This window comes from Eurypyga helias, unplaced genomic scaffold, assembly GCF_000690775.1.
Source record: "Eurypyga helias isolate BGI_N326 unplaced genomic scaffold, ASM69077v1 scaffold16779, whole genome shotgun sequence".
Classification (NCBI taxonomy): domain Eukaryota; kingdom Metazoa; phylum Chordata; class Aves; order Eurypygiformes; family Eurypygidae; genus Eurypyga; species Eurypyga helias.
Window position 1 is genome coordinate 6,819 of NW_010273037.1, and position 17,256 is coordinate 24,074.

Genomic DNA, 17,256 nt, shown 5'->3' on the forward strand with positions numbered 1-17,256 from the left:
TCTAACGGGGACATCGTGGGTGGAATTTCAGAATCTGTATTCAAAGATGTGAACACACTGGAGATATTCGTGATGCCCGGAACACCCGTGTTACGCATGAGAGATCTCTACGGCTGTAACGACGTTGGTCTTCCCAAAAGAAAATAAGTAAATCATCTGAGAAACTGAAGATCACGTTTAGGTCATCCCACAAAATCAGCATAAAAATAAAAACTCAAAACCTGGTATTTACAGATTAACGAATAAAAATATGAAGTGGGACTATCCAAACTGCTATTAAAGTGACATTCAACGATTAATTGGAACCCTGATATGAGTGTAACATCCTCCCTCTTCCCTTCCTTTTTTGTTATAAAAACAGTATTTACATTTTTTTAAATTTTCCTTTTAAAGAGAACTGGTTGACGTTATTGCTTGATCCTTTTTAAGAAAGACATTCCAATGAAGCAATTATTCCACATGCTGACAAAACACAGAATATACCATTTCAAGAGTGACAAAAGTTAAACATTTTGTTCATCTAAAAATTATATCCATCTGCTAAGGTCAGCAGATCACATGTAAATATAAGCCAATCAAAAATACATTTTACAAAAAAATAATCAAGTTTCCTTTTTCAATATGGCAGTAAACATCATTTGTTCTTTCACTCTCACCTTCCACAAACTTCATTCTAAATAGGAGCTTACTATTTTTTCACACACACACAAAAAAAAAAAGAGATAAATTTGATTAAAATTGTTATTTTCATAACCAAACACAAAGCCCAGCCTTACACCTGACCTGTCTACGGAAAGTCACACTTCGGAGCTGAACACCTACGCGGAAACGTAGTCCTCGTCCAGCAGCGCGGGGACTCCTCGGGAGCACAGCTCTCCTAGCTCAAACATCACCCTCTCCCACGACTTTGAGCTACGAACCACCGGCTCTTCTCCCAGGCAGGTCTGGAGCGACTGTCCTGCCGGGTCTGAAAAGATACATCTTTGTATTTGACTATGAATACGAAGCAGCTTTCTCCACAAAACAGGAAGGCACCATGCACATAGCAGTTGAGGCAGGAAGCAAACAGCAGCAACATGACGTGTGAATTTTAGGTTCAGATGAGTTAAGGCTTCTGTTAAACTTTATCTTCTCCTGGTCAGAATCACTGTCTGGAAAGAAAAAAAAAAAAAAACACAGAAACAATTGACCCTTCTCAGTGGCTGTAACAGGAAATCCCCCTCCCCAGCTCAGATGGCTGTTGTAGTGTCATCTGGGTCCCATCCTGTTTAAGGCGCTAAACGCCCAGGAGCTGCCCAGAATCCTGCTGACACAACACACGCCGAGGGTCAGCAAACGCGTGCAAAGCCTGGCTTCTCCAGCGACAGACCTATCCTGGCTTGGTGGAAGCGCTACGAGACTGCAGCCTAAACAGGCTGAGTGCTGTTCAAGTTACCTGCAGGGACCCCGTGAAACGACCACGCTTGGTGGGAAGTCTGCCCTAATGTTTATGCCTACAGCCTTCTCGTCCCAACACGCTACGGGAACACCTTCCCTGCTTGTCTTCATCACTGCGTGCTTTCACGGAGCGAAGCCCCTCTTCCCGTCAGAAGGTACCTTTTCAAACCTGATTCTCATAGTGGCTCTGTCTCTTCTTTGACTTCAGCTCTTTTAGCCACTGAGGAGACTTTTCTTCTGACCTAAGATAGATAAAAAAATACTCTTTACTCTTTAATTATGACAATTAATTACAGAAACAAACACACAAAAGAAATACACAATTTCCCCTACAGCCTTAGGAAACCTACTTGCACTATTTTTTCCCACCACAACGAGTATCAGCGTTTTTCTGGCACTGGGGGAAGTCTCTCACCTGTCCTCCTTCTCCACACTGGAGGGCAGCACTCTGCTACCCGGAGTTCCCAGATGCAGTTGTGGTTTAGGGGACTTGAACAGCTGAGCAGAACTCACTTCACCAGGACTCTCCGACTCGTGTCTTTTCCGCAGTTGAGCCTGAAAAATAAAAATAAAGTGATCCTTTTTAAGGCAAGGCAGCATTCAGTGGTTTTTTTCTTGAATGCAAAACATTAGGCTTGGAGCAACCTGGTCTAGTGGAAGGTGTCCCTGCCCATGGCAGGGGGGGTGGAACTGGATGATCTTTAAGGCCCCTTCCAACCCAAACCAGTCTGGGGTTCTGTGATTCATAAAAACAAAAAAATCCATGTCTGAAATCAGTGAAGGGACTCCTCATAAACCTGAGCAGTCCTGAAAGCATGTTTGCTACTGCAAAGCCAATTCTTTTCCCAACCACTTAACACTTCTATAAAGTGAGAAAGGTAACCACAAGGTTTTTCCGCACATCACACCCCCACCCCCACCCCAAACACCACTGTCACCTTCAGCAAAACAACCTAGTTCTATTCCCAGAGAGCGTCTGCAGCTCCCAAACTGGCCTAATCTGACGTGTTCTGCCTGTGCTCACCTTGAGAGCCGAGTGGTCCACCCCTGGAAATACGGGAAGTCTCTGAGCGTGTACAGAAGACGATCTCGTAATATGCTGTGCCTTCTCTTCCTCATCAGAATCTTCCTGTTGCATAGTTTTCTTTTCTTCTAATTAATTGGTTTTTTTTAAAATAAAAAAAAAAAGAGAGGGAAAACCAACATTAGGCAGCAGGATTTTCATCTATACTTTGTTCTAGATCTCTCCTTCCATTCAAAAACGTATGAACAGTAATATTAACACACCGCAGGGCTGAGTTCAGTGCTTCAACAGAGATCAAAGCAACAAACATACGAAGTACTCAGCAGCAGAAGGGTTTTTGCTGGACAGAGATGAGGGAGCAGAAGGTACTCCTAATTTAATGAACATTGCTGCTTCTAAGCATCTCGTGTTCTGTGATCAACTGAGATAAATTTAGATTGGAAGACACATCTGAAAGTTATCTGGTCCACCCCCAGGGCTGGGCTTTCATACAAAGAGTGCAGCTGCTGATGAGCGGCAGCCTGCGTTCTGCACCGAAGGACGCAATGGTGTGGTCGCCTTCACGTGCCCTGGGTCCTTAGCTGATACGCTCCAGCCTCCAGTACAGCACTTCTTATCAAGTTAAGTCTTCAAAACATTTCAGGCCTGTTAGACCCGCACCAAAGCAACCACCACACAGTCTTCCCATTGATTAGGGGACTACAGAAGAGAGAGGTTTGGTCACCCATCCTTCCCTACATTCACAGGCTTCAAGGGAAAGCAGAAATGGCAGGTCACAAACACAACTTTTTGAACAGGTCTCCTGGTTACAAAAACCTCACCAGCCTCTGTATGAACAGGCTGCCACACCAGGAATTCCTCCACCCAGAGAACATCAAAGGGATGCCTGCAGCATGTATCAGCAGAGCACCAAAGTGCTGCAGGTACTAGATCATGGACCTATGAGCGTGTCCATTAAACCATTCAGCTGATGAGCAAGGATTTTCAATGCCTGATGCACTTCCTTATTCCATCCTAAGGAATAGGACAGGCCAGGAGGGGGACATTTTTAACAGCACAGATCTGAAAGAGTTCATTTATCCTTAACTAGGCCTCCCTAGTCCCATAGTACTTAGAGATGCTAGAAAGAACGAACATTTGTGAGCACCTATAACATGTGAACAGTTACAGTTGCTCTTAGCAATAACACACAGGCTTAGGTATAAAGAATGGGCTGGAGAATGCATCCAACCGAGCAGTTCCCAAGCTCTGTATTTTCTCAGTGAACACAACTCCCCTCAGTCAGCCGCCAGAAGCCAAAGGAAATTGTACCGAAGCTCTCTGGTCTTCTGTAGGTCTGGCTACTGCAGCTCCCCTCCTTCCAAATGCTCCAAGAATGGAGACGTGATTTAGAGGATGATCCAGAGGTGAGAAAAGGAAGTTGCTGTTAAACCTTGATGCAACTTCAGGTACGTTATATCATTCAGAAATTCCTGCCCTTACAACCAAGTTGATTACGGCTAATTATTTCAGAGAGTGGAGGGATACCTGTGGAATCTTTAAACATCCAGGTACTATCTGGTTCTTCTGTCAAAGAAAACCTGTTTTCAAACTCCAGCCCTCTGCTTCTTCTGAGAGAGTGGGAAATGGGAGCACGACGGCGTCTCTTTTTGCTGAGCTGTACACGAGTTTTCAGTGCGCTGGAGTCCAGGACAGTGGTTTGCTATAAAAAGAAACAAAGCCTTTACTTTCAACAGGCCTGAAAATAAGTCATCTCCTCCATAATGATGTCTACTTTAATGTGTTAACCCATTCAGTTTAATTAAACTATATATATTTGCCTGATTATTATTCTTGTAGCTACTTAAAACTGTATTAAAGAGAATTTATGATGAGGATATGCTGCATTGTGGCTAACTGGGTGCAATGCTGGCTCTTTGATGTCTCTTGGCTGATCTGCATGAGTTATATTCACTAAATTAATGAAAAACTTAACTGCAATAAATAGGATTTTGGTTTCTAGAGTGTTTTAAGAATCCAGGCCTCACTAGCTAGTAACAGCTGAAGGCCAAGAAGAAGATTGGGATGTAAAAAGAGCAGCTACACAAAATTCTCCTGCAGCGGAGCGCTGCGATTTCACTGTTCCAACGGGTTGCCACCCGCAGACGTTTCAAGCTGCTCACCAGCAACAGGAGACTGCAGGTGACATGGTATTCAGAAAACATCCATGGCCAGTCATTTCAAACACATCCATCCCTGTGCATGATGGCAAGACAGTAACGTTTAAAGAGCAAAAGAAGAAGCTGTAATTTATGTATTTATTTAAAGCAATTTGTTGTTAGAGACTTGTCTGTAATTAGCAAACATCACTGAGCCTCCTCTTCTTCAGAAGATGTGTTTTTATTTCTTTTCACGAGATTTCAGGTCAGGAATAAACTGAACTACTCATTAGAAGAGCATATTGCCAGCTGTACCGAAGCTGTTAACGTGTTACAGACACCGCTGGCTGTCCAGGGAACAGCACAACACAGGATTGTCTCCACTACCTGCAGAACCACTGATGGGCAGAGATAAAACACCATCCATGCTGCTCTGGGCTACTGACACCTCCTTTACAGGGCAGAAAGTGCACCTGGGACACAGTGCCAAAAGATTATTAGCTGATACCAAGGCCAAGGCACGTGCAGGTAGGGATCTCAAAGCACAGGGGCACCACACGTGGCCTCTGCTTCCAAGCCAGAGAGGGCTGGAAGATGAGAGCGCACCTGCTCGGGCAAGACGCAGGTTTCTGCGGTTCCCTGGAGATGGCGATGCCGGTGGAGAGGAGAGCGGAGCTGGCTGGAGGCGCTTCTGAAGAGCCTGTGCAGGGAGCAGCTGCGACTGTCACGGTCGGTTCTGCTGCACCAGACCAAGCTGCCTTGCACAAACCTGCCCGCACCCTTCACACTTTACAGAGCAGTCTGCTCCTCCAGTCGGAAGGCGTTACGGCACTTCGGCAGGCAAGGCAGCCTATCCGAGACCTTCCCAGCAGCTGCACCATCCAGTTAAGCTGGGAATCTTGCACTTCCCAAGAGACCTGCCATTAAGCGTTATATAATACCAAAAAAGGTGCACCAACCTAAAGAAAAAGCAGCACTTCCTAGGTGCTATACTGAAAAACTACAGCTGCGTTTGTGCTTTCAATGAACACTAACCCCCATCAAACTACGTACGGCCGGAAATCACTGTTCTTATACTACCTGCAAGATTATTAAGTATGGAAAAAACCCTTTAAAAAGCAATTGTAAGCTAGTACAAAAAGAAACTTGTAAATAAGGAAAATAGTAGTAAATGTCTTCATAGCCTTAAATCTGCATGGCTTCTAGCACAGCAGTCACTACCTATATGTGTTATTTAATTACATTTCCAAAGTTTATAGAGCCATTTAACTCTTCTGTTACAGCTCACTGAGGAGCAGAAAGAAACAACAGCTTTATGAAGCCAGTGGCAGACATTATCCAAGGCCAACAGCTTTTTGGAATCTCTCAGAACCTAAGCATTACAGGAACTAGAACTCTGTAGCTTTGATCTTAAACTTCTCAGGCAGGAAGTCAGCTGGGAAAATTCAATGTGATAAAGAAAAGGCTGAGGAAGATTTGAGTGCAAAGTTCCCAGCAGATCCTGCTTTGTGGTGATTAACGTGGGTAACAATACAGTTAAACAGAGGGAGAACTTACATCGATGAAAGAGAAATCAGTGGTCTTTTCATCAGGGCAGGTGTCTCCCGGAGGAGGCAAATCCATCCCATCAGTGGAGTCCATGTCAGTGCTGGAACGGTCCAAGCTTGTGCTCCTTTGGTCTTTTGAAAAGTCATGGTGATCAGCCAGGGAGGCAGGTTCCGTTTGAGAGGACAGTGACGACGGGTGGCTATTTGGAGGTTGCTTTCTCGTTGAAATGACATCGTTTTCCAAGGAAGGAGATTCGGGCACAAAGCTGCTAATTAAGAAAATGAAATCGAGGTGAGACTTCAGGGTAAACAGATACACGCAAGCATAGGCTGGACCACGCACAAGCAGCGGATAAACAGAGTAGTAGATCTGAAACTATGTCCAATGGCACCTTCGGAGGCAGCAGGTACCGGCAGCAAGGGTGAGGATCACCTTCATTATCACAGCTTTTCACCCACCCGCAGTTACAATGCGTGGAGTAACGCAAGTATGCAGACAAACTGTAATAACTGGACTGTAACATGCTTTTATTGCTTGGCGTTTCTTTTCCCCAGCACAAAGGTCCCTTCGAGTATATATACACATCCAAATGAGAGAGGAGAAGCAGCAAGCTGCTTACAATCCCTAAACAATTTGCCCATTTGGTATACAACAGCAGCAAGCCTTGCACTTTGGCACCGACACGTTTGGAAACCTTGTGAAGGGTGATACCCTGTTTGCTGGCCTCGGGCACAAGAGTAACTTAAAACACTCTTCTCTTTGCTCATCAAAAACTATCTTGAAGACATACAAATGCTTATAAATGTTCATTTACGGCAAGTGAATTCCTGCAGAACACTACAAGCGACCTGCAGCCCTTTCAAGAGCACAGCTTACCAATGCTGCGGCTGTTCGTGTTCCCATTTTTTCCCAGGAGCGCACTTTAAAACATATATCTCTCTAATGTATATTTAGATTATATTTATTTTAATTCATAGTCATCTATTATTAATATTTTATATTTTTAATGAGATATACAAAACCTGCATGCACGCTTTTTGAGCAGTCCCAGCTAGGCTGTGTATACCCGTTCTCCAGCCCCAAACGGGTGAGCGGATTGGGAACGCACCTAGCCACCACAGCAGCTCCTGCACCCCAGGACATGCTCCATGCATACCAAGCAGCAGGTGTGAGTAATTCCCATTTCACATGACTCCAAAAAAACTGAAGCATATTCCACGGTGCAGTTAAACACTCTGGGATGCGATTCTTAGATGCTGGTAGACACTGGATTTTAAAAAATTGCATCCCTTGTGTTCTGACAGGAAGACGCCTCTCGGTCGGTGCCATCCCGAGATCGGCAGCTCCTCCACTTGAGCTTTATTGCGTTTTGTTCCTCTTACTGCCTCTAGTTTGGGTAAGAGACCAGGAACACAAGGGGCAGTAACCCAGTGAACCCTAACTGCAAAGATGTGGAAGAGGAGAAGGACATTTGGGTGGATCAGATCCTACTGGAAGTTCAGCACTTTTTAGGCAACGACGCAGTCGCATGGCAGAGCTATGGGCTCTTCACTCACCAGGCAGGGGGTCTGCTGGCTTCAGAGCAGGTGACTTTGAGGCATGCAAAGAGTGAACTGGCAGGGCAGGGGACTGGAAATCACTGCCGAAACCTCCGCAGGGGACAGGGTGAGCCAGTGTCTCCGGGCTGGGGACAGCAGTAGGGACAAACACCCCCTGCTCCCCCACCACGCTCATTCGTAGCGTGGAAACTCACCTGAGAGATGCCCACACAACTGCAGAACGGGTTCCCTAACCAACTGCTTCTCTTTTATCCCAGGGTGGATTTCGGAGAGAGCTGCCCATCCACCCACCCACCCATCCACCCAGAGGTTTTCTTCTCCCAGGGATGCTGAGAGGAGCTGGAGGGAGCAGTGGGCAGCAGGTGGCACCCTAAGGCAGGGCTCTACGAGCAGAGGGGTTCTGGGGTGCTCGAGGAGAGCACAGCCCCTGCACCCCAGGGCCGTGACGCTTGCAGTGGATTCCCAGAAACCTCCTCTCTCCTGGACTAATAGAAATGAGTTGGAGTGTCAGGGCTGGAAGCGGAATGCAGTTACCTGTCTCCCTTTGTCACAAACATGGAGCATTCCTTTAGACAGCAGGAGTGTAGTACACAAAGTACGACTCTACTATCAGGAAAAATAGGGCTGTCTTGCATCTAATTTTGGGAGTTTCTAATATAAAAAACAAAACCTAAAATATGTAAGGAGTTCAGATTTTTTTTTTCCTCTGCTGAACAAGAGTCTTTTGTTACTAAACACCTCTTCTTAAGCAAATATCTAGGAAAACCGTTCTAATCCCCAAAAACCCTGAACACGTAGGTATGAACTTACTCCCAGTTTTTAAACAGCAGACCCCAGGGTTTGGTACAGCCCGCTGCGACCGCGAAGTGGGAGGCCAACGCTCAGGAGCCTTGCTGAACAACAACTTCCTATCAGGCAGCAGTACATGCCGTAATCTCCAACACTGCACAGAGCATTTCCAGCACATCAGGAGAGTGAATGCCTCTTCCCTCCTTCAGCAGCAGGCCCCAGGATAATTAAGAAATGTACTAATGAGCTCCAGGGGGAAGTTTTTGTCTAGTATGTTTTTGCTTCGAATGATACTCATTAGCTGCAGCCTTTAGATCCGCTAGAATATGGAAGAATGTAGAGACAAAAGACAATCTGCAGACTTATCCCCTTCCATGGAAATTAAGATGTGTATTAGAAGGATCCTGTTGGATTTACGTATCTCCAGAAAGCTTCTGCCCTTCTATATCCTGGAGCTTCAGCTAATCCAACTCAGGGCAGCTTTTCAAACCGAAATATTTGCGAGTAGGCAATGATGGGAACATAGATGGATTTCCACTGGATCACGAGACGTTTCTAATGGATTCCCCTCTGGAGTTCTTGTGCAATCACAGCACCGTTAGACTGTGGCACAGCTGATCCCAGCATGGCAAGGGTGACTGCAGCACACACAGCGGATTCTTTCCATCTGAATGGCAAATTAGGGGGATTTTCCCCCTTCAGAGTAACAGTCAAATGTTGAAGTGTAAAGCCTGTTTTCAGTTCTCATTACTGAGGTGTGTTATGCATCTTTTGCTATTACTTCGTTAACATTTCAAGTTTTATGAGCACATCCATAAGCCACCACCAATGTTCAATGGGTGTCATTTACAGATACCTGCTTCTCTGAAAAATTATCCTTCACAGTGCCCGCAAATATCAGCACAGGGGTTATCACAGATATGCAATAAACAACAGGCAATCGTCACTCTCCCTTGAAATTAAATTTAATTAGCTATAGCAAGACAGTGCTAAGAAGCCATAAAGAATGTGTTGCGTCATCGTGCGAAGTTAGGAGTCAAAGGCATTCTCCTTTTTACACTGCTGAGGAGTCAGAATCCAAAGGCAGCTCTCGCTATTTGCCTAGGGCACCACACGAGAAATAACGTCCATGTGAAAATGCCCTTCTACATTCTGTAACTGCAGGTCCCCATCTTTTACAGGAAGCCGACCCCCTAGAGTGCGTTTGCTTTTCCAAAACCATTGTAGTCTAACTTCAAGGATTGGAAGAAACAAATAGCTAAAACCTCATGAAATCAGAGCTATACAGATCTATCACCTAAAAACCATAATCCATTTTCTCTGAATGAAAACCTTTCTTCTTGTGATGACTGCCCGGATCTAAAAGTAAGAATTTCCAACAATGTCAACTTGGAAAGCTTACTAAAGCACCTGAGAAAAAATAAAAATAATACCTTGTAAATAAGCTAAGAAAAATCCAGTTAACGCCTCCAAATTAAACCATCTCCTTCCATTCTAAGAAGCTATTTGCCAAAGCCCATTGCAGCCAGCCAAGAGCAGCCCCTTACACTTACTCCAGCAGTGACTCAGTTCTAGTTCAAAACAATCCTTCCTCCACCTTCCTAGAAGCTTGTCTAGCAAATGGACCACGTTTATCCTGTAGCCATGGCTTCTTATTTTAAAATTCTCTTCCTCTCTCAGAGAAAATGAGTTCATTCACACATGCATTAAAAGAAACACTCCTAAAGGGGTTCAAATAGTCGCTTCACGACTCAAATACTGGAAAATGCCAGCAACTGGAAGCTCCTCCAACATAGCAGCAGGCGGCTGGTGACGCTGTTCTGTGCCCCCTGCTGCAGTGTTCCCTGTTTGCTCGCCACGTGCCCTCCCAGGGCTCGGGTCGTGGTGCCCGTTGCGGCCAAACGCCGGCTGCGAGGACGTATCGGGGCGCGTGAGGAATGCAACCCCACAGGCTGTGCCGCTGGCAAGGTACAGCGGCTAAGGGAAGTGAGCCAGGCAAAACAGGAAAGCTGAGTTATCAAGGTCTCCTCTAAGTTCCTGCCTCGGGGCTGCGCAGAGGAGGCGACCGTCTCGGCAGCGGCCGAACGCAGAGACATGCTCGAATCACCCGTGGCAAGGGGAGGAGAACGTCTGCTCTTGTCCTGGCACAAGCCTTCTACTTCATAAAAAATAAACTGCAAACAACATGCAGTTTCAGTATATCCCAGGAAGATTACCATTATTAACTTAATATTTAGAAGGACATGACTCTCATATCTTTCCAAGTGCTGGAATTACTACACCAGTAATTCCCCTGCAATGAACCGTAAGTCAAGCAACGGCAGAGCAAGGAGGTGGCAAAACCGTGAAAAGTCACTATATTACCATTACACTGCAAAAACCCCTGAACATTTCTTACTGTGGAAACAAAATTCCAGGACATGGGGATTGAGCTCAATACCGCAGTAAACCGGAATTTTTAGGTGGAGCTTTTCTAATCAGGAAGAATCCTCCAGGTTTGAAATAACATTCAAATGCTGCCTGGTTTTGGAGCCGAGACAAGCACCTTTGTTAAGAAAGTGGTTTCAGAAAACGTCTGTAACACACCAAAATCCAAGTTAACTTTACAGAAGACTTGAACATCACTTAGCTCACTGATCTTCAAGCTGAAAGCTACCCGGATTTCATAAGCAATAAAATATTTATATCAGTTCTCAAGCGTAGAACACACTAAACATAATTGATATGAATGTCTGCTATAAGATCTCAACAAATATAGCACTAAAAAAACCAGCTAAAATACTGTTTTCATACTACACTGAGCAGGTAAGATATTGGCTCAGTGTAGATCAAGCTATCATTTACACTCCAGGTGTAAAGTATAAACGAGCCCCACACTTGACTGCTCCAGGTTTGCCATGATATCGTTTTAATTACGGAAAAACATCAGTAACTATTTTTCCCCATATCTTCTTTCTAACATTTTAGCACTGAAAAATAACATCTAACTTGTGTTTCCCATCCTAGTGGACTTGTTGAATCTATTCCCGTCCAAGCTGGTTTTGTCATTGCTTATAGAAGTGGTGACACTGCCTTCCCACTGGAGAATGGAGTTTAAATTTCAAACCTTATTGCAATTTGTAGGTATTACATAAATATTTCTTCGTTTGTGGACTAAAGAGACTGACATCAGGAAGAAGTTCTTCCCGGAGAAGCGGGGGGGGCACTGGGACAGGTTGCCCAGAGAAGCTGTGGATGCCCCATCCCTGGAAGTGTCCAAGGCCAGGCTGGATGAGGCTTGGAGCAACCTGGTCTAGTGGAAGGTGTCCCTGCCCATGGCAGGGGGTGGGACTGGGTGGGCTTTAAGGTCCCTCCCAACCCAAACCGTTCTGGATTCTGTGTACAGTCACTGAAACAGGAGCACGCAACTTTTAAAAATACATACGCGTGCACACCTCACCCCCACCCCCTCCCCAAAACAAGAGTTTCTTCTCCTTACTCAGCTAAGGGAACGCTTGCACGCATGGCAGAGGGGACCCTGCTCACCCTTACCTGTCCCCACTGTGCCGCTGCTCGTTCCAGGTACCGTACTGGCTGTCGGGCTCCTGCACGAGCGTGTCGGTGTCCTTCGCTTCTGGGGGCTGTCTGGAGAAGCACTGCTTCAGCTGGTCCTGCAACAAAACCATTGAGACATTTCAGCATTCCTTCAGCCCTTGGATAAACGGTGAATGGATTCTATTTGCAACAGTAGTTTTGAAGCTACCAATTAAAGATGGAACATAAAACTGAAAATTAAACACGGAAGATGGTTATGAACTCAGAACAACGATTCTCTGTAAAATGAGCACTGTTTTCCTGGGCAAATAACCAGTTCTAGAGGCTGGAACTGACTCCCTGGGTTTAGTAACTCCATATTACTTTAAGATTCTTCTTTTCTCAGGTTGCACAGAATCTTTAGAAGAACCTATGCAAACACAAAGCGTTCTGCTGGGGACTACATTTAATTTCCAAGCATACAAAGGAAACATCAACTCTACTGCTCTTTTCCTGGGTTTAATAAAAGGAACTTCTTATTTTTCTCCCCCAGCTCTTTCTTTGGAAGACATTCAAACTGAAGAGCATAAATAAATAAATAAGCAAGCAGAGTGCCAGGTACCAGAAAGCCTTTGACAAACCGACGTGCGTTAAGGTAACATTCCAACACAACGTACAAGGTAGGACAGACCACGGTGGTTTTTCTGTGCTCTGCTCTGACCTCTCCATTCCAAAGTATTATTATTTCATAGATCTGCTGAGTTCCCAAGAGGGAAGCAGCCCATCTAAGGGCTCTTCCCTTCCGGGGGAGAGAAGTGGGTCGGCTGCTGCTGCTGGCACCCCAGATTTGCACCAGATCCACGTTGATGTGCTCCAGAATCTAGCACTGCCGCACCTTCTGTTTTGTGGTTGTACCGAGTTACGTGCTGAAGCTAGATACTTCCTGAAATAATACATTGTGTGTAGGTAATTAATTGCTGGCCCTTTCCGCATTCATTATCCTAAACAAATACAAGTATGGCTTTCACTGCCATATCAACTTTGTTTATGAAGATATCATCTGACAGGTCATATTGTTTTCCACCTGTACTAAGCCTTTTCTCTCTTAAAAAAGAAAAAGGAAATAAAACCAAACAACACCCACCCACCCCCTCAAAGCCCCTTACCAGGACGTGCCAGTGGGAACTGCCAACACACCTATTTCCAGGCAGCACACACAGAGTAACAACCATATGCAATTACATGGGATTCCTTAATGTTATTGGGAGGCAAAAAGGAGATTGCATGTTTCCTTGTGTTATTAATTTCGTAAACCTAAGGAATGATGCCTCAGCATTATAAGAACATCAACATTAAGCATAATTCACCACTTGGCTACTGAAGAAGTCCAATGCTTGCATCTTTTCTAACAAGGTGCTTTATTCCCCAACCGTACTACCAGCCATCGCCATTCTCTGGTCCGGTCGCACTCCTGGCTGCTGACAAAGTGGTTTATTTTAATGCCGAGTGAAATAAGCACCAAAAGGTTACACCATTTATTCCAGCTCTTACAATGCACCATCACTAGACAAGGTGACATTCTCAGTTTGCAATACTCGAGTAAAACAGGGGCTGAGTTTGTGAGTCACGGGGAGCAGAAGTTTCCTGCTTTTCATCTTCCAGATGTTCCCACAGCCTAATAATTCACTTGTAGTACTTCTTACACTTTATATATAGATATATACACATATGTCCAGAGGCAAGCTGACTTCTTACACTTTTCAGTCCATTCCAGGCACAAGCTTTCAACCACAAGCAAATCATACACCACTAAGGGTGAGAGGAGCGCTAGGGGAAAGAGACTTGAAACAGGGCATTTCCTCCTGGTTGGCTCGGGCACACGTCTGGGTTCCCACAAATTCCCTCTGTAGCGTCAGGATTTCACGCCTTGCACCGGCGGCTAAGCTAACACTCCTGGGCTCAGCCTTCTGCTGTTACTCGGTGCCACGTAACCTTTGGCAAGTTGAGATGTTTCTAGGAAAGGCACTAACAAACACCAACCGTTCTCTCACTTCCCTCCCTACTGTCTATCCCAGCTCAAGGTTGGTTGGGTTTTTTTCAAATTGATGCTTGTTATTAATTTTTTTCCAATCCCAATCCCACGTTACAAGCTATCGCATTCTTGTAATCAATACGCACAGAGTATTTATCAACTTTTGCCACTTCCTGCACAGAACAAGCTCTATCTGTACTAAGAGCTCGTGTCTGCAGCACCCGGCAGTCTCCGTGGCCGCGCACTCATCTCCGCAGCCCTGGTCCGCCTCCCCTGGGAAACACTCACCGCACAAACAGATGACCCAACAGACAGAACCACGCTACCCTTCTTGTTGGAAGACAGTATTTTCCACCAGCTCCTTCTGAAGACCAGTGTATACTGTCACTTGCAATTACTCACATTGTTTCTAGCTAGAGATACACTCTGAAAGGCCCAGAAACAGGAATGGGAGCAGCAGAAAAGCCACTTGGTTTTGTTGCATTGAGGAGACGTTGTTTCTGGAAGTGCAGTGTTATCATGACAGCGATGGCTGTAAGGAGGAAACATGCACAACCCCGATAATACCACGTCGGCAGCAACTGGAAAGAAATGTAGATGCAAATACATTGCTCATCTGAAGGTTCAGTAATTCTTCAATGAATTTTCACGCTGCAGACAAACTGATCAGCACACATTCCTCAGTTTTGGGCAACATTTTACTTAATGTCGTATATATTTGAGCTTTGAGATGCAACTTTTTTATCCGAAGTGACACAATTAACACTCAGATAGTGATTCTCTATGCTAAAACCAGAACAAGCCTGAAAAAGAAAGAATATTACTACTTCTGTAGAGATTGTGAACTTCAATTCAATAAAATAAACTGAACTAAACTAATAAACTAAACTTGCTATTAAACTTCTGGATTTTTTTACATACCAGTCAAAAATCACACGTATTCTTAGAGAACCACGCATACATGCCATAGTGTTTTATGGCTGAGATGCTTTTAGACACAAGCAACTCAAGTTAGATCATACAGATACATTTGCATTTCCTGGCACTAACATTTTACTTGGAACAACTTGGTGCTACGGACAAGAGGCATGAATGAACAACAAACTGGGATTGCAAATCAAAAGCTTCAAAACATATGACAGATTGGGAAAATAACATAAGATTTACTGAATGTGTGAGAGTGACAATTTTTAGGTCTGCCACAAGCCTAATGTATCACATCAGAGTGCCCTGTGTCACGTGAATTTACATAAAACCATAGAAGACACATCAGAGCACCGACTCTACTGCCCAGGAGCACCTGCGATGCACCCAGCGACACCCTGAGGTGCACTAAAGCCAATGTTTACCCAAATGTTGGAAGGAGAAAGGAGGAAACACTCCCCAACACATACTGCTCCCCAAACACGAACGAACGGTCTCTGCTTTATACTTTGTTCCCTAGCCTAAATCCTAATTTAAGTCTCACTTCAGATGGATGAAAATAATATTTTTTTTTTAATTAATGTATAATCTCCACAGAACAAGAGACCCTGCGAGACAAAGAACTGATATATCTGGCTTTGACTTCAGTTGCTCTTAAGAACAGATCTGCTCTGAACAGAAACCTTTTTTTCCTGCACAAGACAACTACCCATTATTAAGTCAACAAACTTGTGCCAATATCTGTGATCCATACCCTTTCTTTACTCATCCGTTGAAAAAAAGAAACCGAAGTTTCAAGAAGAGTTGTGCAGCATGTGAAGCTAGAGGAGATACAGCCATTTCCTTGACAGACAGAATATTCATGACACAGACATTTTCAAGGAAAAGGCAGTAGGAAGAGGGGTCTGGTGTCTTCTTGACGCACAAGATAAACCCAAATTGGGAATTTTCCTGTTGATAATCACAGAAAAATCTCCCCAGTCAAATAAATGCTACACTTGAGCCAGTATGTGAATGCTATAATTCTCCATGCTTTAATCTTTAACTCTGTAATTCTTACAACAGTAGCCAGGAAAAAAAATCAACTTAATTTTCATCTGAAATAAAACAGCCAAGTTATGTCCTTATTTGCTTCTAGCTCTGTTCCTATAATGAAACATTATGATTATGCCTCTTTCAGTACTCCTTTGGAATGAAGCTGGGTTTGGCAACAGTCCAGGGCTGATTACTCCTGCAATTTCCAGCTTCTGAAAATGATGCACACACAATATTGGCTCTAACAGTGCAAAAACTAACCGTAACTAAGAATGAACGCATACATTTATGCGAAAAACTCTTTTGAGCTGATGCAAAAGACCTGGCATATGAGGAACAGCAGTTGAAAGAGACCTCATGAGTCAGAATCTGCACAGACAGTTTCAAAAATATCTTTGTTTGCAAAAGAGACTGAGACATCAGACAGCCAAAACGACACCTTGAAGTGCAAAACTGAAACGTTAAAACCTACTGCCATGCCATGAATATGAATAGGTAATTGCACAATGGAAAGAAGCTTTGGCCTTCCACCTTGCTCAAGCAAAACTGAACGAGAAATTTTTTCGCTAATTTCTTGAAAAGCTTTTCTTTTCTTATTCTTTTTCAGCTCTCCTTTTTTAATTAAAAAGTCAGAAGTTTGGTCAAATTGCCCTTATTCAGAACTCCTCTGCCCCTTAGGTGTGATACTGCATTTAAGGAGTTTACAAGCCCTTACAAATCCAGAAAACCGGCCCAATTGTTCCCATGCACTATGCCAGGAAGATGGCAATACACATTCTATTAAAGTTCTATTCTTTCTTGGCTGACTCTGCTTTGGACAGGATGCTGGGCTACATGACCTCCAGAGGCCCTTTCTGTCCTGGAATTACTCTACAACCATTCTAAGGATCATGACTAAAAGGTGAACTACGTATTTTGCACCACTAACAGAATTATCAAGAACATAACGCCACATCAAACCAACCAACAACCACCCCCACCATAAGAGAACCTCAGAAACTACACAAGGTATCACAACCCACGTATTTTTCTGTGGAAGTATCCACATGCCAATACAGCAGGCGGAAAGTTTAACTTTGTGGAATCAGCGTCCCAGGATTTGCATTTATACTTACTATCCGGCGAATTAGTGCTGCCCACAGGGAGTAAGTCATGGTTCAGGGTCAACGCTCCGGTTAGTTCCCAGCATCAGGCGAGAAGATTTACCAACTCACTCCTCAAATAAATTGCCGAAAGGAGGAACTGCCTCGGTGCAGT

The 17,256-nt window shown here is 44.4% G+C and overlaps 1 protein-coding gene across 1 annotated transcript in view; it reads right to left on the reverse strand.

Moving 5' to 3' along the window:
* Positions 1-1,600: 1,600 nt before the first annotated feature.
* LOC104515395 (uncharacterized protein KIAA1671-like) overlaps positions 1,601-17,256 on the reverse strand; it is a 61,319-nt gene continuing 45,663 nt past the window's right edge. The window contains exons 5-10 of the mRNA XM_010159349.1: positions 12,027-12,145; positions 6,157-6,412; positions 3,989-4,163; positions 2,462-2,589; positions 1,853-1,992; positions 1,601-1,679 (exon numbers count right to left, since the gene is read on the reverse strand). Of these exons, the coding sequence (XP_010157651.1) occupies positions 1,601-1,679; positions 1,853-1,992; positions 2,462-2,589; positions 3,989-4,163; positions 6,157-6,412; positions 12,027-12,145 (897 nt within the window). The remainder of the gene's footprint in view (positions 1,680-1,852; positions 1,993-2,461; positions 2,590-3,988; positions 4,164-6,156; positions 6,413-12,026; positions 12,146-17,256) is intronic.